This window comes from Hippopotamus amphibius, chromosome 2 (assembly GCF_030028045.1).
Source record: "Hippopotamus amphibius kiboko isolate mHipAmp2 chromosome 2, mHipAmp2.hap2, whole genome shotgun sequence".
Taxonomy (NCBI): Eukaryota; Metazoa; Chordata; class Mammalia; order Artiodactyla; family Hippopotamidae; genus Hippopotamus; species Hippopotamus amphibius.
In genome coordinates, this window is record NC_080187.1 from 188,142,237 (window position 1) to 188,165,099 (window position 22,863).

Genomic DNA, 22,863 nt, shown 5'->3' on the forward strand with positions numbered 1-22,863 from the left:
GGACACCTCGGCCGGGGCCGGGGGCCGGGCGCCGGGGGCGGCGCGGCAGGCCTCCGCTTCCTCTGGGAAGGAAACGCGGCCGGCTGCGCCAGCTTTCCCGCCGCCGCCGCGCGCGGCTTCCGCGTGGCAGGGCCGCCCCGCTCCCTCCCGCCTGGCGCGCTGCCTCTTTGTCTCCGCGGCTCCCCTCCTCCCAGACAAATGGCTGTTGGCAGGAAATGAGACGCGCTCTCGGGGAGCCGCGCTCCTCGGGGCGGCGAGGAGGGGGCGCCGCGCGGCCGGCCGGCTCGGGTGCCCCCAGCCGGGGCGGGGGCAACGGGGGATGTTTTGACATCTCGTCAAAGGAAGGAACTTGATGCTTCGAAAGTGCTTTTCACAGCCGCCTGTGTCTGCTCCAGAGCTGATTTATAAACAGAATCTGTGCTCCCTCCATCCCTCCCCCGTCGGCCCGAGGGGCGGCGGCGCTGGACGCGCGGATGAGGCTGTGCCTGGCAGGACTGGGTTTATTTATTGCCTCTGGCCCGGAGCCGGGGCGGCCCCGGGCCTGCACGAGTTCCCTCCGGCCGAGCCCTTCCCCACCCCCAATGCCGTCTCCGTTCCAGGGGGTCTCTCTTCCCGAAGCCCAGTACCAGACTCTGGGCGGAGCCCGCCGGTGGTTTGGAGGTGGAGGCGGAGGCGGAGAGATGCTTAGGGCGCCCAGCGTGCCGGCGTCCAGCTCCACCCCCCATCCACTCCTCCACCCCAGGGGGAAGAGGGTGGCGGGGAGGAGGTCGTCACCTCTTTCCTAGGGGAAGAAGGCGGCTGGAGCTGTCGATCTTAAACTCCGCAAGAGATCAGCGATTCTGAAGTCTCCTTCCTCCAGGGGCTATCCTTTCTCCGCAGGGAGTCCTCTATCCTCAGCTCCAGACTACCTCTTACTCCAAGGCCCCAGTAGCTCTTCCCCTTTAGAATAAATTAAGGAATCTCCAGCTTGCACTAGGATTCCTGGGAGAGGGGAAGAGAGGTTTGAGAGATCATGTGGCCCAGGAAGGGCCACAGCCCTCAGCCAGGGGAAGAGCACAGGGCTGGGTCCAGATCTGTCACAATGCCCGGGCTTCACACCTACAGAGTCCGGATGGCCACAGGGTAGAGCAAGGACATGTGCTCGGCCCCCTTAATGGGCAGCTTGCGGCTGGCGTAGTGGTGCACAATTTCAGGGACGCTGCTGAAGGGCGGGCTGTTCTGGCCCAGCACGTACTTGTGTTCCTTGGTCCGGGACAGCTTCATGTGCATGAAGCCCTGACTGCTCCTGGGAAGAGGAGGGGAGACCCTGGTGAGTGGGGCCCTCTCCAATTCCCTTCCCCTCCCCCACAACCCAGGCAGCAAACGTGGTTGTTCCAAACCCGCTGAGAGTGAAGGCAGCTAGGGAAGCTGGTGGTCAGTCCAGAAAGCAGGGAGGGGACGGAGGGGATTTTGTGAGTAGGCAGCAGTAGGCTTTGGCTTTGCGGTGACGGCGCTGGGTGTGCCAAGGATGTGTGTGCGGTGAGTGTACAGGGTGTGTGCAGGTGGAAACAAAGCTAGGAGCCCCACCCCCCAACCCTGGGATCCAGTCACTCCGGCCCCCCAGCCTAGGCACCACCCCCAGCCTAGGCGGCCAGGGCCCGTTTATCCTCCCTCTCCTTGAGCTGTGGGGAAGAACACCTGTGTTGGGGAGGCTCCTGGTGACTCGTAAACACACACCCTTGGCAGGACAGTGGGTGGACAGATGCGACAACCAAGCAGATCTCGGTTGCGGCTCTTTCTTGCAGAGGCTAGGGTTGGGGGGTAAGCTGGACATCCCCCCCCCCAGATCTGGGAATATTCAGCTGCCTTGTCCTGGGGACATCCCTTCACCCTCCTGCTAACTGGGCCTTGGGCCAATCCCCCAGCTCATCTATCCAGCTCTTCTGCCTGGGATGACATCATCGGTGAGGCTGCAGCTCCATTCCCTCCCTCAGAGAGGACACTCTCCACCGCCTCTCCCATCTCCCCACCACAATCCAGGAAATCAGCATTCGTGCCCAGCCCTGCCCACAAGCCAAGGACCCTGCTGCTCAGAGCTCTGGCCGGCTCCCAGCAAGAACGTTTGTTCTAACTACCACAGGCCTGGGCGGCCAGGCCCCAGGTCTGAAACTCACACACAGGCAGCGGGGAAACAATGCTTGAGAGAGCCCTGAGGCCTGAGTGCTTGTTTCTGCTGGTCAGAGAGTACTTGGGGACAAGGGCAGGGCTCAGAAGCTGATGTGGGAGGTAGAACTGGTGAGGGGGCTGCCTCATCGTGAGGCCCTTACCCTTGAGAGGTGAGACTGGCAAGCCGCCTCACTTGCTTCCCCTGTCTGCCTACAAGGAGGGCTCTGACGGGACCCATTTCACTAGGCACACAGGTGAGAAAGCAGAGTGGGGAGACTAAAGAGGAAAGGGACAGAAGGAAAAAAAGAAGCCCTTAACCCCATCCTTCCCTCCCTGCTCAGGGTAGAGTGCCCTAAAGCCTGTGTGTGTGTGTCAGGGTGTGGGGCCATGTTCATCTGCAGGTCTGAGATAACAGCTAAATTTGCAGCGACCACACAGGCCCTGGGGAAAACAGCAAAGGGCCTGAGGAAAATGTACAGCCCCTGGGGCAGCAGAGAGGGGAGGCAGTGAGTGGTCGCCCTCCCGTCTGCCCTACGCCGGAACCCAGGCCCAAGGCTCTGGGCGGCAGTGTGGGCCCTGTGCTCTCACGGTTTGGGGACAGCCCCCCTCCCTGCAATTCACCGAAGGGCATCGCCTCTCCTGAAAACCGTACGTTTGAGAGACAGATCTAGCCATGAAGGGCAACAAGTGGCCGGAGAACTGAGGTGGCAGCTGAGAGCGCAGCCTCCATCTGGATAACTGACCTCCTGGGACAAAGTCCCAAGGGTCCATTAGGACACAGCAGAGCCCTTGCCTGACCCTCAGGGAACCGGAGTGGGACTAGCTGGGCCATAGGGCTGGGGCTGGCAAGGCTTTTGGAGGAAGCTGTTTAATTACCAGTGAAAGCCCTTCCATTACAGAGAGAAGAGAAACCATAATTGTATTTCAGAGAAGCCATTTATATGCAAACGAGGCTCTGGCAGACAGATGCTGGCTGGGCTAGATCAGCCTGGGTTGGAGCAGTGTCCAGACCGGCCTCCCCCTTTCACTCCTCAGGATAAGGCAGGGCCCAGGCTCTGTTCTGCTCTGCTCTGCTCGGGGAGCCAGACCCTAGCGTCTCCCCTTGCCTTGACCATACCAGACTTGATGCGGGGTGGAACTGTGCAATGGAACAGTGTGGTTCTTGGAGTCAGCCTGAGCTGGGTTCAGATCCTGCTTTGGGCACTTTATTAGCTGATGGCCTTGAGCAAGTCATATACCTCTTTGAGTCTATTTTCTTTCTATAAAAAAGAGATTGATCCTGCAGGACGGTAGTTGGTTTAGAGATGGTATATATGCTACGTGGCACATAGTAGATGCTCTATGAATCTTAACTATAATTTTTAAAGCAATACACATTCCTAAAGTTATGTAGATCAAATTTTTGACAAATGAATTTTTCCTAAATGCTCTTATGCTGGGGGAGTCTGCAAAAAACCTAAGAGGTATCCACTGACATATTTTGCAGAGGTAGAAACGGAGGTCCAGAGAGGTTAAGCGATTTGCCTAAGGTCACAGAGCTAGTTTTATTAAAACCAAGAATGAAATTCAGGTTATCTGAGTATAGACTGGCATTTTTTCCCCATTATCTTTTAGTGAAGTTGAGTAATTATCCTTAAATGTATTTGTTTAATACTCCCAAATTTCCGTATATTGGATATGTTTGAAGTGGGGGTATAGCTGTACTCTAATGTCCCCTGGAAAATGTGGTAGGAAGTGGTACAGATGCCCCAGTAATGATTGGGGATGTGAATGGGCACAGCACTCTGACAAGCTGCCACGTGGGGTGCAGGTTCTACTAGGCAGAACTCCTGGGTGCCAAGCAAAAGACTAGCCATCCTGCCAGTAGAACCAGGGAGGCTGGTGCTGGTCTATGTCTATCTGTGCCCAGAGTGGAAGGCTGAGGAGGAGGAGGAAGAGGAGCCCTGCCTTCCCTGCCTCTTCCAGGATTCTTTAAAGCTCAGTTGTCAGCCACTAGCACCTAGACCTTCTGCCCACTTCTTCAGAGTGAACAAGAGCAGCTTTGTGTCCAACTGCTCCATCCTCCTCCCAGGACCCAGGCTCCATCTCACCCTGTTGAGTCCCACAGGCAAAGTTCCTATCTCCTTGCCTGTACTTCTAGAACATTCTGGGCTTCCATTAATAATGATGATAATGCTTAATTTATTAAACACTTAGCACTATGTTAAATTCTTATTTCATTTAATCTTCCCCTATAAGGCAGATATTATTATTCCCCCATTTTATAAGTAAGGAAACTGAGGCCCAGAGAGGTTAAGGGGGGCGCCAGGCCACAGAGGTAGAAAGTGACAGGACCCTTCTAAGCTGGACTCTACAGCCTGACTATTTCCCCCAATGGACTCCAAGCTCCTTGGGAGCAGGGGCTGAGCCTTAGACCTCTCCAGATGCCCGGGGCTTGGCACAGAGTCGGCACGTGCTCAGAGGGGATGAAGTTCTCCCCAGCCTGGCTGGGCATGGGGGAGATTGGAGACTCCTCCTGTCCTGTTGGTTGTCCTCCCACCGATTCCCCCGGAGTCATCCTTACAGGCTCATTCTGCCTATAGCCACCAGCCGGCAGGCTCTACTCACTTGAGGGACAGGGAGAAGTCATTCTTGCTGGTCTCACTGTTGCGCACCAGGTAGCTGGCCTCCTTGCACAGCCGGAGCAGGTTCTCGGCATCTGTTCGACTGATGGCCCCGTGGTACCAGCTGAGAACAAGAGAGAGGAAGGGGGGCATCTCTGCTGGGTCCCTCGCTGTCCAGGCCCACCCATTCTGGGTGACCCCTGCAAGCAAGCTGGTGCCAGCAGGGGAAGGGAGGGGAGTCCCCAGCTGGACACAGACACTCACACCTGGTTTTCCAGAGGCAGTGCTGGGTCTGTCCACTCCCCCAGGGGGCTGCTGGGTTCCACGCTTAGGGACTTGGCTGACTTGGGGTTCCCTGCAGAGAGTCGGGGAGGGAGCCGCCCCTTCTCCTCCCGGCCAGGTGACAGGCAGCTCTTCTCAGATCCTTCAAACTGGGCTGTAGGGAACATACACCAGTCATAGACTCTGAGAACCCTAGAGATAGAGCCCTGTAGACTAGCCAGTGCCACATGCCCATTTGCAGCCAAAAGGGGGTAAAGGAATGTTCTGGAAGGGTGGGGCATGCCCATGAGCCTGACCACTCTAGGGACAGTATCCTGAGTCCCTCCCTCGGTGGGGAAGGGAGTGGAGAAGGGGCTCAGCTCTCCTGTGCCACACAGGGCCTCCCAGTGCCTGCACCGTGGCAGGAGAGGGGAGAGGAGCGCCATGAGAAACCACTTAAGCTTCTCCCTCTGGAGGAGCTGACTGCCTTCCCTTATTCCATCCCCCTCAGGGGGGCTTCAGCGCTGATAATATTGTTTCTTTCTCCTCCTCAGAGTTCATTACCGTTCTCCCAATCACCCTGCCAAGCCATTCTGTAGAAATGACTTATCGATCCGAGAACAATTATCCGATTCCCCTTGGTGCCATCCTGACAGGCTAATCCTGCCCAAAGCCGCCAGCCAGCCAGCTCCGCCCCCGCCCCCAAGGTCGCTGCCCGCAGGCTCCCCTCCCCCACCCACAGAAGCCCAGAGCGGGCAGCTCTACCCTCCCAGACCAGGGCAGGCATGACCGCTGAGCCTGTCCAGGGAGGGCCAAAGCCAGTGGGCCACACAGGCACTAGCACACATGCACAGGTGACACAGACCCTCCTGCAGCCTGTATTTACAAAATACCCACTCACACTCAGGCACACATGTACAAGCAGGCGCTCAGGCCTGTGTGCACATGCAGACGCCTGCACGGCCCGGCTGCCCATTCTGGGTGAAACTGAACATAGATGAAGTGTTCAGTGTCTTCTTTCTCCCCATTTGGGCTCTTTTTCTCTCCGTGTAGCACTTTCGAGCCCTCACTGTCTTTCAGTCACCAGATGCAAAGATCAGATCTTTCCTTTAAGGAGTTAGATACTTTCTGTGCTAGCATCGCCCCCACCTCAGGAGTTATTTGTGTTGCTGAAGGATCTGGTCAGGCAGAGCTCTGCCCCAAAAAGTGAATTTAAAACAGTGGATTTTTATGGCATGGTGGGAAAGATATTTGGAAGGGGCCTCCCTTAAGAGATACCTTCCCCACACCTTTTGGGGAGGCAGGAACGTGTACTTTGTCCCTTCCATCTTCCTCTAGGGAGAGAGGGATTCCTCCTGGGTTCTTTGAACTCTGCCCTACCTTTCAGCTTCTCCAACCCAATCCCATGGGGCCTGAGGGCTGAGAGGACACGTCACCCTGGCCAGAAGCCCCTACAGGACCCACCGCTGCCGTCCTCCATGCTGGGCTCGGGGAGGGGTGAGGCTGGACCGGAGATGTCCCTGTCCCCGTCGGGCAGGGAAGGGCTGCTGTCCAGCTGTCCCACGGGTGGAGGCCAAGGTAGGTCTTTGATGACCTTAATGTCAACTGGAGCCAGTAGCAGCAGGGAGAAGAGAGACAGACAGAGACAGAGACAGAGAGAGGCAGAGATTGAGACACTAAAACCCAGAGCCAGGACACAGGACAGCCTAGAAAGGAGGAGGGTCAGAGCGGAGGCAGAGGCGGCTTCTGAGAGAAGAACAGGACTCTCAGAGGCCTGGGCGGAGCCACACGGCCACACCATGGTGGGAGCTCCGGTGGCAAAGAGCAGGACACAGGGTCTTGCTCTGCCAGCCCCACAGGTCCCCTTTGACTTCTCACAAGCCTCCAGGGCCCCAAGGGACCAGGCCCGGAGGAAAAGCGGGACAAGGAGCTGCCCACACCTCCCAGCACCACACCTGGGCACCCCCACAGCCTCAGGCCTCCCTTTCACCTGCAGCCTGGGAACTCATGGGCAGCAAGACTGAGACAGCCCAGCCTCAGGCTGTCAGGAAAACTCAGACGCGGGGGGAGATGTTTTATTGAAATGTACCCCCCACACCCTCAATCCTGAGCCTTGACAATTAGAAGAGCTATGCCACTGGTGGCTGCAGGACTGCTAACGAGGTTTCCTAATGACGAGTATAGATTTTCCCATTAAGCAATCCAAACAGTATTGATTCTCCAAGGAGACTTCTGGAGATAAACGGCCCATCCTCATCGGTGCATGCTTTACAGGAAACAAATTAGAAACCTGTGGTTTCCCAGTCTGGCTGCCAGGATGGGGAAGACAGAGCGGAGAGCGGGGTTCAGCTCCAGGATGAGCCCCTTGCCCAAGGAAGGCTGAGGAGGACATGGGAGTGGGCATGAGGTCTAATGGCATTTAAGTCCTTCATGTTCTCACTGAGTCAAGGATCCAGGCTCTTGTACCACCCACTGAGACTCTCCATGTTGGACTGCAGGCCTGCGATGGACACGGGGGTGTTGGGTACAGGAGAAGCCTGATCATTTCTCCCTCTCCCACTGGCTCTGGCTCCTGAGAAATCCCCCCGGGGCTAGGCTGCACACACAGTGGGTTTTCATTGTCTGCAGCGTTAAATGCCTTCTTTGGTTAAGTGTAAGTATTTAAAGTATGCCACAAGTTTTATCATTTTGTTTGGAATTTCTTTATTTTAAAGTGTACCCCGCCCCCCAAACGATGGAAGTGGCCCGAGCCTCTTGGCCTCTGAGAAGTGGCGATGCAGGGATCATCCCCGGACCCTGCACACACTTTTGTGTGCACACTGCCCAAGTCACCACTCTCTGTGGTGCAACTCAGCTGCACTTCCCTTGAGCCAGCGCCTGGGCCTTCCCCGCAGCCCCCCAACTCCCCACCCAGGGTCCACTCCTCCCACGCTCCTGAACCTGGAAAGCTGCTCAGATCTGCCCGCTCCTCCCAGGACTCACCTGCAAAGGCTTTGGAAATCCTCTCCTTCTTCCACTCCCAGGGCTGGTCGTACTCCTCGGGAGGCCTCTCATCATCCTCGGGCAGGCGGGCCTCCCGGGGCCACGGGGCCGCGTCACCCTCCGGGCGGGCCCCCTCCTCCTCTGGCTCGTAGGGCGTGTCATACAGAGGCAGCGGCTGAGCGGCCGCCTCCTTGGAGCCCCGGATCTCTGCCGGGCAAGGCAGGAGAGGCGGTGTGAGCAGTCCTGGCCGCCCGGCTCAGCTCCCCCAGCAGCCCCTCCCCGCTGCCGCCTCTGAGCTACAAGCCTTCAAAGGAGATACTGCTGGCTCTGCAGGGAGCCCAGTGGCCACATATCCAGGGTTCGCCCTCAAAACACCTCTAGGGTTCCAAAAGCATGGGACCCAACAGAGGCAGGGGGCGCGAAGCACTCGCGTGAAAGACAGAAAAAAGATCCTGGGATGGCCAGCAAGGGCTGGGGAGTGGAAGCTTATACCTTTAGGAGACTGCGGCGGGGTCCGTCTCCTCCGTGCTACCCAGACCCATTTATCTCCTCGTGTCCCAAGTTACGTCATTTCCCAATCAGAAAGGCCTTCTTTGTTGCTCAGATACTGCTGACCACCCCATCCTTGAAACTGCCCCCACTGACAAGTCATTTTCATGGACTGTCCTCCTCTCTGATCACCCTCATTTGGTCTCCTTCTCTGGATCCGCTCTTAGTCCCTGGGCCCAATCTTATTCATTTCTCCCTGCCCTCACTCTCCAGTCTCATGGCATGCTTTGCATCTCTCTGTTTCGCCATAAAGCTGTTTCACTTTGATGGTTCAAGCTCTCCACTTTCCCCAAAAGTTCTTCTAGTCTGTTCTGTGATCCTCTTTTGGGGATCACTGATCCCAGTGAAAATCTGATAAAAGCTACTCCCCAGAAAAATGTGCAAATTTTCACATACAATTCCAGGACACTCATGGACCTTGGGGTCCACACGCCTCTGATGTAAACACAGTAGCCACCCTCTCACTTTCTCCAGTTCTGTCTACTACACTGCTCTCCTCGGTCCTGGCCCTCCTTCGTTCTCTGAACCCCATGCATCCAGTGCCAATACCTGATGACTCTGCCCCTCAACTCTCCACGTCTAGATTACTGCTAGGGTGACGTTTCATGGGCTCCATGGAATAACACTCCCTGTTGCTCTCTGCCCCCTCACCCACCTTGCCCAGGGAAGGGGAGCAGCTTATCTGATTGGCCAGTAGATGCTTCCTTTCTTTCCCAGATCTGCCTACCTGCAGAGAGAGAACATTCTAGTTCTTTCTCCTCCTACCCCCATGCAGGCGCCTATAGCTGTCCTGTGTTGCCCAAGCCTGAGTGGGCAAGTTTAATTATGTGGTGAAGTATTAGGAAGCCCGTTGTGGTGACCATAGCTAAGTAATGTTCTCCAATCAACTTTATCAGTAATAAAGCTGACATTGCTATCTCCATCCGTCTGTTTCTTTATCCTATTTCTCACTTATTTCTGAGCTCAGAGGGGAAGAAAAGGGTGTTAATTATTGGTCCTGTAAAACCTCAACGATTTCCACAATAGCCTCCTAACTCATCTTTCTGATGCCCAGTTCTTCTAGTCTGTTCTGTACACCAAAGCCTCAGTAATCCTCTTAAAATACCATATTCATCCTGTTCCTTTCTTGCTCAAGAATCCATAATGGCTCCCCTCCCACTTCTGGAGCAAGTCCAAATGCCTCACGACCTTCACTACCAGTCTTGGCCTCTCTCATCTTAGCTCTCCCATATACCCTAAGACTTTTTGCCCCTGAACGAACCTTCCTCTCATCCTGCCCTGGGGCCTTGGCTTACACTGATTCACCTGTCCTCCTCTCTGATCACCCCTATTTCCCTGGATGCTTTCTTGACCTCTGTTCCCCAGGGCCAGGTCTCATTCATTTCTCCCTGCCTTCACTCCTTGAACTACTTGCCCAATCTCATGTGCACTGCATTTGCATTTCTAGTCAAGTGTTGTCAATTGCCATAAAGATGTTCACTTAGACATCCCATTATTTCAAACCCATCAGCTTCTCTAAAGCTAGTGATTTTCTTCTTGGAATCAATGACCTCCAGCCCACACCACTAGCTTGCCCTTCCTGACCATCCCAAATGCTTCTATTGTCTGACCTTTGCTTGTATGGCCTTCTCTAGCACCTCACATCTTAGGTACCACAAGTCCCAGCTCCTTCTCCAAAATGACCATCTTGAAGGCAACGGCCACCCTCCCCAAAGACCCAGCAAAGGCTTTCTCCATATTTTCTAAGAACCAAGGAATCAGTCCTTAGACTTGTGGGTCTCAGAGCTTGTTCTGTGGACACTCAGGCCTCAGGGAGCAACTCCCCACCCCCGACTCCATCACTCACCGGCCATCATCTTTTGGGCCTCATAGGGCTCCATGTAACCGTCATTTTCGGGGACCTTTTCTGGGGCTCCTGAAGCTCCTGTCGGGCCTTCATCAGTCTCCTGAACATCAAATGGGTCCGCATAGTCTTCTAGAATTGCTAACTGTGGGAAGAGAGTGAAGGGAGCAAGCTTCAGACATCTGAGAGACAGCTCTGCTTCTCCCCAGATGCTCTGTCCATGGGAGCAAGAATCCTGGGCAGCCTGCCCAGGAGCTCGGATGGGGACAAGCTTTGGCTCTTCCTTTGCAGGGGTCCCCCACTAGGCTGCCAACAGAATGGTACATCTTTCTTTTCTGTTAATTTTGTGCCTCTGGCCCATTATCTAGGCTAAATGGCCAGGATGAGGCTCTGGGCCTTAAGGCCTGCTTCAATCAGGGTCCAGGCAGGACCAGAGCCTATACCAGGTGACCTAATAGAGGGAATTAATTCAGAGACCTGGTTATAAACATGTTGGAGGAGTTCAAAGAATAAGCAGGAAACAGTACGCAACTGGGGGATTAGCTTGGTCCATGCCTACCATTGCATTCCCAGATGCTAAACAAATAACAATTTGCTGACCATCAAGGTACTGACTTTATGCCACAGTTTGCTGGTTTATCCTCACAACATCCTTCACAATGTCGTGTGGGAATTATTATCCCCATTTTAAGGAAATGGAGGCTTAGGGCAGGTAGGGAACAACATGCCCAAGTCCATTCCACATGAGTGGAGGAACCAGAATTGGAACCTGTGCCCTTCGTGCAAAGTCATGCTTCCAACCTGCTACCCCTGGGCTCCTTGGCTGTCCTGGGAGAGAGACCACCTTAGGACAGCCCTGAGAAAGCCAGGGTTTGGGCTCTGCGGAAATCCCCCGGGCTCTTGGAGGACAGAGACAGGAAAGGCCTGGCCTTGGCCCTCCCCATCCCAGGCTGCCCCTTTCTCCCACACAAGTGGCTCATGGCCACCCCTCTGTTCCTGCTCCCCGTCAAGGCAGAGGGAACCGCAAGCTGCACACCCTGCAGAGGAGCTTAAGGTGCTCGGGGCGGGGCGCAGCTGAGGACAATAGAGCCTTTCTCCAAGCTGAGCACAGGCTGGGGGGGACCTGCTGAGGCAGAGACAGAGCCCAGCCTGCCCCACGCTAACAGCACCTTGGGGCAAGGAGCACTGCACATCAGGTTGCCAGCCATTGACAAGAGGTAGCTCTGGGACCTGTGGCATGGGGGAGGGGCTGCTTCTGCTGCTCCCCTATTCTTGATCTAGGCTTTGGGTCTGGTCCAGATCAGGACTGTGGGAGCCAGTTGGGCAGGAAGGCTGTGGGGATGACCGCTTGCCCTGGGCTATAGGATCTGGGACCCCTAGCAAGGCAGAAATGGAGAAAGAAAACTTCCCACCTCAGGGACCCCTTCTGCATGTTCCTTGGACCCCCACCGGCCCCTCTAGGGGGTCTCTGAAGCACGTCCCAACAGCTCCTACCATCTCATCCATCAGTTAGTTCTTCAGCTCCCACTTGTCCCAGTCAAGACCCCCACCTCCTTTACCTCCCTTGAATCTCTGCCTGCTTCTGAGGAGCACCACCTCAGATCATCCCATCCCTCCATCAGATCATCTAAAAAGCCTGGGGCTCTTTGTCACTTTTGTCTTTCTAGCTCCAATAAGCCCCTGGTTCACAGTAGGCACTAGAAAAATGTTTCTTCTAGATCACTGCTTATCTCCTCTCAGAGCCCTCTACTCCTAGTCCACCTTCCTCCAGGAAGTAGAGAAAAGAACCACTCCAGCCCCAAGCTGCTTCATCCCAGGCCAATGGGCACCCACAGCCCCACCCACCTGACCAAGGAGCTCTGGAGTACCCAGCCCATTGGGTATTCAGTTGGCACCCAGACTCACACTCATATGTGGCAGCTACTCAACAGTAACTGAATCAACAAACTATCCTTAAACCTTGCAATGGCTCTCCAGTGCCAAAAGAAAAAGTCCGAAGTTGAAGGGATTTAAAGATTTCACTTTCCTCTTTGGGTTTTCTCTACCTACCCTGGGTCACTTTGTTACCTGAAAGCCCTCTAATCTCTTTCTTATCTCAAAGGCTTTCCCTATACCTGGATCAGATTATCTTTCTTTAGAAAGCTTTGCATTCTCCCCCCAGGTCTGGTTAGGCCCTCCGTGCTGGGCTATCATCACATTGTGCAGTAAATACTTGTTGTATTATCTGTCTTCGTGCAGACTGTGAACGTCCTGAGGGCAGGAACCATGTTTACTGCTAAATTCCCAGTGCCTAAAAGGGCTCCGTAAATGTTTGTTAAACCGGTTCATATAAAACAGGAAGGAAGAATGGACAAAGGAAGCACTTTTCTTTGTTCATCCTGAAGAGGAGGAAGCAAGAGTCTGGGTGTGGAGTCAGACCGGCGGTATGAGTCCCCAGAAGCTGCTCAGTGAGCAGAAGCACCTGGCCCAAGCCCCAGACCCTCCACCCCAGCTCCACAGAGCCCCCCATGCCTTCCCTTACCAAGCCCAGTCAGAGCTGCAGGCAGCACCCTTCCACTGGAGCCCTGGGCCAGTGCCGGGAGCTGCGACCCCTCCCAGGCCAGCGTGGGCCTCCCCAGCGCCAGCCCCAGCGGCCCATGGGTACCCAGGTGGCAGCTCTGTGGGCAGCTCAATGGTTCCTCTGTTCCATTCCTGGCTCCACACCCTGCTCCAGGAAGCCCTGGCCCCCGCCCTGGGTTGGGGCGCCCAGAGAAGCCACCAATGGGGCCGAGATCAGGAGCAGCAGCAGAGAACGCCTGCTGGGAGGGCTGGCAGGACGAGCACCTGCCCTGGACGTAGAGGATCCTGTCAGAGACCAGACCTGCTTTCCCAGTGGCCTCTAGGTCACGTGAGGAGGCAAAACTGCTCAGTGTGGGGAAGCTGCCCCTGTAGGCTTCTGACACCTTTGCTCTGCTATGATTTACTTTGTTAATGGGCCCTCTACCCAACTCTGCTTGCTCACTGTTGTATGCCGCATCCATCTCAGGGTGTGGTGCACCGTAGGTGCTCAATGCACATTTACTGGATGCTCAAAAGGCCTCCTTCTCCCCAGACTCCATCTTCAGGAGTGATACAGACTCTTAGATCCCCATTCATCCTAACTCTCACCGACCAGTAGGGGCTGGAGAAACAGCCTGTCAGGAGAATCGACATTTGATAGGGATCAAAGCCTTCGGCTCAAGGGTACCTAAAGCCAGGGCTGATATTTAGGCAAACCCTTCGGTAGTTAGAACACTGTTGAAATGCTGAAGTATCTCCTACCTAGTAGGTAAGCAGCTGCCGCCCAGAGGCCCCCTGGCTCCCTCACCTGCCAACCAGATCTCCCTTCCCTCCTGCCATCCGGCAGGGTGCCTCCGGGACCCTGCTCTTGTGCCTGTTCAATTGGGCAGTGCCCCTCCCAAAGCAGCTGTCCTTCCTGCCCAAGCCTCTCTAGAGGTAGCCAGCAGGCCCACCATCTGGTTCAACCCTCCACTCTGCAGCTGGGCCCTGCTACGAGTTCCTGACGCCTCCGGCCCCCGCCATGGGGCTTTTGAGGCCAGGGGAACAGGGGGTACATATGTCATAGGATTTGGGCTCTGCAAAGTCCCCAAAGTCTACCACTGTCCCTTTTCTCCATTTCTTTAGTTTACATTTAATGTCTGGAAGCCTCTAGTGTTTTAATCTGTAGAATGGGGATGGTATTAGTACCTAGCTCACAGGATTGGATAGAGGACAATGAATGTAAAAAGTCCTTGGCCCAGAGGCTGGCATGAAGTCAGTGCTCAATAAATGTTTACCCTAATGATAATCTCTTATATTTAGGCATTAAGGCCCTAGAGTTCAGGTGCTCATCCAGGGTGCACAGCTTGCAGTAGCAGAGACAAGAAAGTCAGAGACTCAGGTCTCGTGACTCTTGGTGCCTTGCCATAGGTTTTCCAGGAAAACTGGGAAATGCAGCATCTCCTCTTCTCTACTTGTAGATTTAAAATACACTTTAGCATGTTAAATGCTCTGAGAAGGCCTGCAGCCAAAAGAACAGTCTAATTTTGTTTAATTCAGCATTTCTCCAAAGTATTTAACCATGAAATTCTTTTTTCACTGAAAGTCTGTCAGTTTGGGAAATGGTGTACTATTTACCTGCCTTAAGACTGAACTTTTTGCACCTTCTGTTCCCACTTACTGGAATGCCCTTCCCAATTTTATCTACCAGGGAAACGCCTTCACATGAAACAAATTTGTTATTATCCTTTTCTAATTACAAAGCAATGCCATGCTTGTAAAACAGTCAAACATCACAGACATGCAAGCCATGCTACCAACCCTTTTAAGACCCTTATAAGTTACGTCTGTGGCCACTTTGGGATTGGGTAACAAGTGCTGGCCTTCAGCATTCAGGAAACGGCAACTCAGCACAGAATGCAATCCTTATTCCTTCTTTAAGAGTCTCCTTCTCCTTGTTCATTAGCAAATGTTTAGTGGACACTTCCTCTCTCTGCGGGGCTCCTCTCAGCAGGTGCAAAGGTCCCACGCATGGTGCTGGCAGCCAGTCTGGAGTCAGGCTGCCCAGCTGGGAGCCTCAGCTCTCCTACTAACTAGCTGTGAAACCATACAAGCATGACTCAACATTCATGTGCTTTACTCTCCCTATTTGTAATGCTGGAATAATAACAGACTTGTCCTCAGAGGGTTGTTGTAAGGATCAACTGGTCTAATATATATCAGCTGCTTCAAATGGTACTAGATACAAGGTAGAGGCTCAATAAATGTCCGCGATTGTATTATTAAATACAAAAAGAACAAATTCCTGGATCCTCCAAGAGCTCATAGCGAGACACAAAACAAGCTCCAAAAAGAGTGAAGCACCTTGAGGTGCTGTGAAGCTGCACGGCTAGGCCCCAGGCTCCGGAAGCACCACAAGACTCACTGTATGCAGGGTTTGGGCCCCGCCTCCGCTCTCATATCGTATCACACTGGTTCTCCAGGGCAGCTGGAGTAGGCTGCAAGTATCCTCCAAGCCCTGGGCCCCAGGTCCTGGCTCCCAACAGGTGGAGCACCACAGCTGCGGTGTCACTGAGTCACAGCTGCAGATGTCTTCCAGAGGGAGGAGTGCTGCAGCGTGAAGAGGTGGCAGTAGATAGAGTGGACAGGCCTGCCGCATTATTCCATGGTAGCCACAGGTCTCAGCCCTCCTGGCCACCAATGACAGTGGCACCTACAGCAGCACAGACGGCCAGCCCAGGCCACAAAGGGTTCAGAGGTCTAACCAGTCCACAAAGGTCCCTTGACCTGGACCCTCCTCTTTTCCTCCATCATCGGGGACATGAGGACACATGTGATATAAACAGATCAGACCTCCAGACTCTGTGCAAGTCATAAGAAGGAAAATTAAAGCAAACAAGCAAACCAACTCAAAAAAGGCAAGGACTAGGTCTTCTAGCTGGTGAGTCTCTTTCAGCGCCTAGGCCAGTGTCACTTAATGATACTCAAACACTCAATGAACACTGGCCAAGGGAGGGCCACTACCTGCCCTCCTAACCCCAGGGCAGGCATGTCTTGATCACCTTCTAACACCTGTAATGTATTCTTTGCTTTCTTCTTCCTATCTGTTCACTCGTTTCCAAATTTGGACCTGAAGGATCCAAGTCCATGTGAAAACCATCTATGAGGTATAGTTTCTATTCTTCAAAATTCTCAATATTTTGGGCCCTGTGAACACCAATGAGAATCTGAGAGCTGTGAGCCTTTTCCCAGAAAAATGCTCACACACCCAAATATCTGCACACTATTTCTGGAGGTTCATGAACCCTAGAAGCCCCTCTGTGAGCTAAGAACAAGAACCCTAGTTTCAATTCATACAGGGTACCTGACTGTCTTATTGTTCACATCACCCCTCTCTCTGTTTTGCTCTCTCACTCTCTCATTCTCTGTCTCTGTCTCTTTCTCTCTTACACACACGTATCTTGGCGTGATGGACGCAAAGGACACACTGTGCAGATGGTCAGAGGCAACTCAAAGCTTCATCCAATCAGGGCCCCTCTCCCATCCCCATCCCCCTTACCTAATTAGATCAGGTTTTTCCTGTTGAAGGTCTGAGAAAAGGGAGCAAAGCCAGGGAAGGCACAGCTCTCTAGTCCCTCTGCCAGAGCACAGCCTGATGGCCAGACAGGGCCCAGCACCAAGAGGGAGTCTTCCTGCAGCCAGATGGCGAGGCCCTGCCTGCCTGGTGCAGGGTGCGGCTCCTGCTGCTCCCACACCTGCCCTGCCAGTCCTGCCCAGATGGCCACCCTTGCACCCCTGCCAACTGCAGCCATGGGTCTCAGGGTGGGCCAGCAGCCAGAGCCCTGCATGGGGAAAAGGCTAATGGTCCTGAGCCCCCCGGCTTCTCAGGGTCCTGTCTGAGGGCTTATTCTCTCCTGCCCCTACATCCACTGGGCTCGTTCCCCTTCAGTTTCTCTGGCTCATCACAGAAGCATTTCCACCCATTTCATCAAACCTCATGATCCAGCTCCTCTCAGAGTTCTGACCCACCCAGCACCAGCTGCTGGACTGCAAAGGAGACGAGTGAGCCAGCCCAAGGCAAAACCTGGTCCCCGGCCTCATCTCACCTCAGGAAGTGACCCAAAAGCAACAAGCCAAGAGGACCTGCAGGGCTAAGAGGGGGAACTGAGACTAAAAAGAAAGCAGCCACACGGGACAGAAACACCAGCTCAGCAGGGCCTCGAGGGCCAGGCCGGCTCACCATCCAGAAGCTACAACCCTGTGTGAGCTCTGCAGGCATGTGCTGACACTTGGGTTTAGGCTAAGGGGTTCAGGTACCTAGTCTGGGCTCTTCCTAAGAAGATCCAAACTCTGTTCCTGAAGGGGTGGAGCTGCTCTCTCTGAATGGTGGGAGGCCCCAGGTCAGCATCCCTGCCCCTGGGCCAGCTCAGATGGCATCCTGGATCTTTCTCATACACCCATTAAACCTCAGATTCTGTGGCTCCTAGGAAATTCTGATGGATTTCATTCCTGTCCCTGCAGCCAACCAAGGAGTCAGATACCTCTTAGCCCCCAAGGTATGAGCAGCCCACAGATCACAGAGCCGATCCGGGGAGAGGCATGGATGCCCTTGGTGAGAAGAGGCTGTGGATTTCTGCATGGCTGTGTGGGTACAGCCTCTTCCTTGGGGTCTCTGTGGGGAAACGTACAAGGGGAACTTTTAGTTAGGGAATTCTCTGATCCTCAGGTCATCCTGGCAATGGACAGTCAACACTCAGGACTTATTTATGCACCACCCCTCTTTATGCCAAACACTGTCAGGCACTGGGGAGACACAATATGAGGACATGGTCCTTGTCCTGGAGGAGCCCACAGCTTGGTGGGCAGCCTGTTATACCATTCCAAGACGATGCAGAGAGGAGGAGGGCCAGGGAGAGTTCGGGCCCACATGACAACAGGCAGTGGTCAGGGAGGAGGAGACTAACTGGTCAACAGCAAGAACAAAGCCTAATGCTCCCTCTGCCTCACTGCCACCACCACCATCACATCCCCCAACACTGGGGAAAATCAGGAAGAAGAGGAGCCTAAGGACACGTGAAGAAAGCATAGCCTCCTTCTGCAGGCAAACAGTCCTGGCCCAGGATGGGCAGCCATGCCCCATGGCAGGAACTAGAGAAAAAATAATTCACATTCCTGAGGCTTCTGCTCTGACCCTGACACATCTCTCTTACCCAGGAACCACAGTGGCGCGCTGTCAGCTGAAAGCCTCAACTTTGCTCTCCAATCAAAGAAAACTGTGTTTTCTGTTGAGGAAAGGGGAGTAAGCCCCAGAATTCCCCCAGGGGTAAGTGAAGAGGGTCAAGAGAGCCAGGGCAGCCCTCAAAGTCAACGTCTTAGAATTTAGGGCTACAGGGACCTGGGGATGGCTTTCAGCTGTCAGGGAGGGATAAGGCCACACTGGGAATGGGCAGGGGGTGGCTTCTCTACCAGGGGCCTTTGAGCCACAGTGGATGTTCTTGGGAACAGTGAATGCCCAGCCCACCTCTCTACCCCAAGCCTGCAGATCCATGAAAAGCTCTAGCCACCCTCAGAATGGACCTGGGGAACAGGAGGCAGATAGGAGAGGAGGAGAGGGCTCAGTTGCTTTAGCCCCTTCTGGGCAACAGGTTCTGAGCACTGATTGTCCCCATACCTGGGGGAATAAGGGAAGGAGTGCAGGAGTGGGCCTGCCTGGACCTCAGTGGTCAGCATCCTTGGTGAAGAGCTGCATCCTGCCCGTTCTGGCTTCCTGAGAACAACAGTCCACCCGGCTCCAGTCCCACTGCGTGAAGCAAGAGCCAGCTCTTGCCATGTCCACAGGGAGAAATCCAGCCTTCACCTCCTTCCTGGGGCTTCAGCACCTCCGAGGATGCTTGGGCGTTTTTAACAGGAGGAGGAACGGAGCTTTGTGCTGGCTCTGCCCTTGGGGGAGGGGTCAGAGATCAAAGGGCAGTGAGCTGCTGCTCCTAGAGGGCTGAAAGGCCATAAACTGGGGAGAAGGGGGGCTTAAATCCCGTTAGAAAAAGCCTTCCCGATTAGGCTCCGGGGCCTGCGATGAGGCGAGCAGAACCTGGCAGGGGGACGGTCACTAGTTCTGGGGCAATAATAAGGGAAAGAGGCAGAGTTTGGGGCGCACGTCCCAAATTAGAAGGTCGAGAATCTGAACAAAGGTGGATGAAGGCTCCGAGCCCTGGGGTCAGGGACTAAGACGTGTCCGCCAGGAACCGTGACACCAAGGGGCCAGGCCCCGGTCAGGCCACCTTTGTCCCTCTCGAAAGCCCCAGACCTCCGACCACCTCTCCTCCTGGCCACCCCCCGCCCGGCGTGGCACTCACCCTGTCGCTGCTGGCGGGTGGTCCAGAGATCCGTTCCTCGGGAGGAGGCGCTGGGGGGCCGGGGGTCTCGACCCGAATAAGGCGGTGGGGTGGCGAACCGTGGCGCGGGGGCGGCGTGGGGCCGGGAACGGCGGGGGTGGCTAGGGCAGCGGAGCCGGACGGCCCCCCGGAGTAGGGGTCTTCGAAGTCGCGCTCCCGCTGCAGTCGGTAGGCGGCCAAGATGTCCGGGGGAGGCGCGGGGGGCGCGGCCGGGGAAGGTGCAGGGGGGCGGTAGTCCGGCTCGGGGGGCGCCGGCTTGCCCCCACCGCCGCCGCCGCCGCCCCCCCCGCGGAAGCCCAGGTGCTCCCGGAGCCACTTGGCCACTCCACCGCTGCCGCTCCCTGCCGGGCCGGTTCCCGCGCCCCCGGCGCCCCGGCGCGACCCCGCCGGGCCGCCCCCGGCGCTCCCCTGCGCCCGCGGCCCCGGGCCGGAGCCGGCCGGAGGAGCTCCACTCAGTAACATGGGGCCCGCTAGACTGAGCGAGGGGAGCGCGGCGGCCCGGCGGGGGGCGGGAAGGGGGCGGAGCTCGGCCGGGCGGCGCGAGGGGGCGGGGCTCGTCAGTAACAAGGGAGGGGCGGGGTTCAGCTACCGAAAGGGGTCGACGTGCCCCCGCCTGGCGGAGAGGAGCGGGCGGGGGCTTCCAGCCTGCGTGGACACAGAAGTGAAGGGGTGACCCTAGGGCAAGGCATGCGACTCCTGAGGATGGGCTGAGGAGGACTCCTCCACGTGTCGCCACGGGTGCCCCTGTGCGGGCGCACCCGTCCGCGTCTGCTCCCGCTGCCCAGCTCCCACCTTGCGCGCGACGCCGAGAGGGGAGTCCTCAGACGCCGGGGTTCCTGGCCCTCCGGCGCCTTCCGCCCCTCCATTACCCTCCCCATAGGCCTCCCAACTGAAATAACATCCTAGGAGGAAAAACTGGGGAGGGGGAGGGGGGAGCGGGGAGGGGAAGGGGGAGGAGGGCGGGACAGGCGCTGTTGCATGAGATGTGTCTAACTACCGGCTCCAGCGTGCTACCGTGGGAGCCCCACCTAACTCCTCCCATCCAACTGCTCGCACTGCACATACTCGAACCCACTCCAGGCAGACATCTCACATCACAGACAATCAGCTCCCTAGAGGCACCCACTTCTCCCTAGTGGTTTCCACACATGCCCTCCTCACAGGCAAACAACCTTTGCACAAACGCCTCCCACCCACGGGCGCACCTGCTCCGAGCAGGTTGACCCGGCCCAATGGCAGCGCCCGTACACACAGAAATCCCTTCAAGTCCTGGGTTTCATTGTCAATCAGATTAGTGACAGAATAGAAACAGACAAGTCAATAAATCAAGTCTAGAAACAGTTCCAGCGTTGTCTATCACAAACCCCTTTTCCTCCAGAGGCTCGGATGCTCAAGCGATAGGCATTTTTGTCTTACAAATAAAGCCAGTTTCTCCCGAGAAATGTTGTAGCCCTGAGGCCGACGCCACAATTTGCTTTTGACTCTATCGGAAAGGTGGCAGCTTCACCTCACCAATATCCCTCTGAGCACTACCTCAGTGTCTCCTTCCCTCTTAGGCTCATATCTGCCTTGTGAGGGAGCAGAGCCATGTGAGGCCCCAAAGGGAAGGGGGCTGAAACCTGGAGTAGAGTGAGATGTGATGGCAAAACTGAGAATCCCCTAGAATTGCCAGGGCCCCAAAATATTTGTTGAGTTTCTGCTTTGTGCATATTCTAGTTGGTGTTACTGGACAGTGCTTCTCAAACTGCAATATGAACACGAATCTCCTGGGGAATTTGTTAAATTGAAGTTTCTGATTCTGTAGGTCTAGCTGGAATGGGGTCCTGGTGTAGTTCTAACAGGCTCCCAGGTGATGCAGATGCACCTGGTCCTCCCACCACACTTTGAGTAGCAGGACTGTAGGAGATACTGAAATATCTGGTATTGTGTCTGGTTTCATGAGGTATAATAGAGAAAATAACATGCACATTGTAAAAATGTGCAGCTTAAAAAATTGACTAACAAAGGCAAAGCTGGACATAGAGATAATAAATTCTAGAAGAATGGTCCAGTTGATCCATATTGGAGGGCCTCCTCAATCACCAGTTGTGGGCTCTAGCCAGATCTCTGAGGATCAGTGACAAGATATTCAATGCCACTGATTCTCACTTTCCTTATATCTACAAAGGACATGATGACTGTTGTGTGAGGATTGGGGAAATGATGGATATGGAATGATGGAAATGATGGAACAGGCTTTGAAAACTGTAAAGTGCTTACAATGGTAGGTGTCAAATGAAGCCACAGGTGTTTAAGAAATATTGAGTTAAGCTGCTGACAGCTCAGAGGAATGGAATCAATCAAGTCTTCACAAAAGATGGCAGGCTTCATGGAGGGGGTAGACCTGAGCTGGGTAGGATTTGGACAGATGAAGCAAAGGAGTGAAAGGTCATTCCAAGCCAGGAGGTCAGCATGTGTTGAGTGAAGGCATTGAGGTGGGAACCAGCATATCATAAAGAAGGGATGGGTTCACAGTGAGAAAGAAAAGGAAGTAAAGTCACATGAGGAGGGGGGGAGGATATCATAAGGGTAGAGTTTAAATGATAATTAAAAAGCTGTAATACATTATGTGCACCATGAACTTACTCTTGTTTTAAACTATCTGTTAATGCACTTTCCTCCCCCACCAGAGTGTGGGCTCCTGGAATCAGGCATTGTTGAGCACCTCATGGAACTAGACAGCTCTCTAGGAACCAAGGATACAGAGGTGAGACACTCTCAGCAAGGCTCCTCTAAGACTTGGGTGGAGTCTCCCAGATCCAAAGTCTTGCAGTTAAACATGTTAAGCATTGCACCGTAGACTCAGGATTCTCAGCCGGGTGTTCCCATCACTTAGTGCAGAGCCTGTCATGTGGCAGGAGCTTAACAAATGTTGAAATGAATAAAGATCATTTCTCTTGTTCTTATTTTTACATAGCTATAATTGTGGTATACACAATTTTATGTCCTTATTTTTTCCACTTAACATTGCATATTTTCCCTATTTTTATTATGTAAGCTTTATTTTCTTCCAACTCCCCCCCCACCTCCACCCCCCCACCAAATTTCAAACCTACAGAAAAATTCAAAGAAAGTACAGTGGAAATCTATATACCCTTCACTTAGATTCACTACTTTTTAACATTTTGCCACATTTGTTCTATCCCCTCATCCCCTTTTTTTCCTTAGCTATTTGATGCAAGTTTCAGATATCACAACAATTTAGCTCTAAATACTTCAGCAGTCATTCCCTAAAAATAAGGAATTCTTCCATGGGACCGTAAAACCATTATCATAATAGTATTGTCTATTATATAATCCATATTAATTTTTTTCCATTTCCCCCCAAATGTCACATGCATATAGCTGGGGCTTGTTTGTTTGTTTGTTTGTCTTGATTCCAGATTTATCAAGGTTCCCCTGTTGCACTTGTTTGTTTCTTTAATTTCTTTAAATCTTGAATTGTTCCCCATTTTTTTCTTGCTGATTTGGTTTTCATGACATTGATCATTCTGAAATGTCCAGGGCAGTTGTCACGTAGAATGTCACACAT

General features: G+C 54.2%; 2 protein-coding genes across 6 annotated transcripts in view; one reads left to right on the forward strand and one right to left on the reverse strand.

Moving 5' to 3' along the window:
* Positions 1-4,355, forward strand: part of DUOX1 (dual oxidase 1) — a 38,621-nt gene extending 34,266 nt beyond the window's left edge. The window contains exon 35 of the mRNA XM_057722003.1: positions 1,905-4,355. The gene's annotated coding sequence lies outside the window, so the exon portion shown is untranslated. The remainder of the gene's footprint in view (positions 1-1,904) is intronic.
* Positions 487-19,799, reverse strand: SHF (Src homology 2 domain containing F). Of its 5 annotated transcripts, XM_057722010.1 has the most exons (8): positions 19,254-19,799; positions 10,387-10,528; positions 7,992-8,198; positions 6,474-6,614; positions 5,013-5,184; positions 4,753-4,872; positions 1,099-1,285; positions 487-981 (listed from the first exon to the last, which is right to left on the reverse strand). In XM_057722010.1, exons 1-7 carry the CDS (start codon positions 19,752-19,754, stop codon positions 1,099-1,101), a joined length of 1,470 nt encoding a protein of 489 aa, XP_057577993.1. In that variant the 5' UTR covers positions 19,755-19,799; the 3' UTR covers positions 487-981. The 5 variants fall into 5 exon arrangements, with proteins under 5 accessions (XP_057577993.1, XP_057577992.1, XP_057577996.1 ...); XM_057722009.1 differs by having other exon boundaries at positions 487-1,285; XM_057722013.1 differs by lacking the exon at positions 19,254-19,799 and adding an exon at positions 16,460-16,552 and having other exon boundaries at positions 487-1,285.
* Between the last annotated feature and the right edge of the window lie 3,064 nt (positions 19,800-22,863).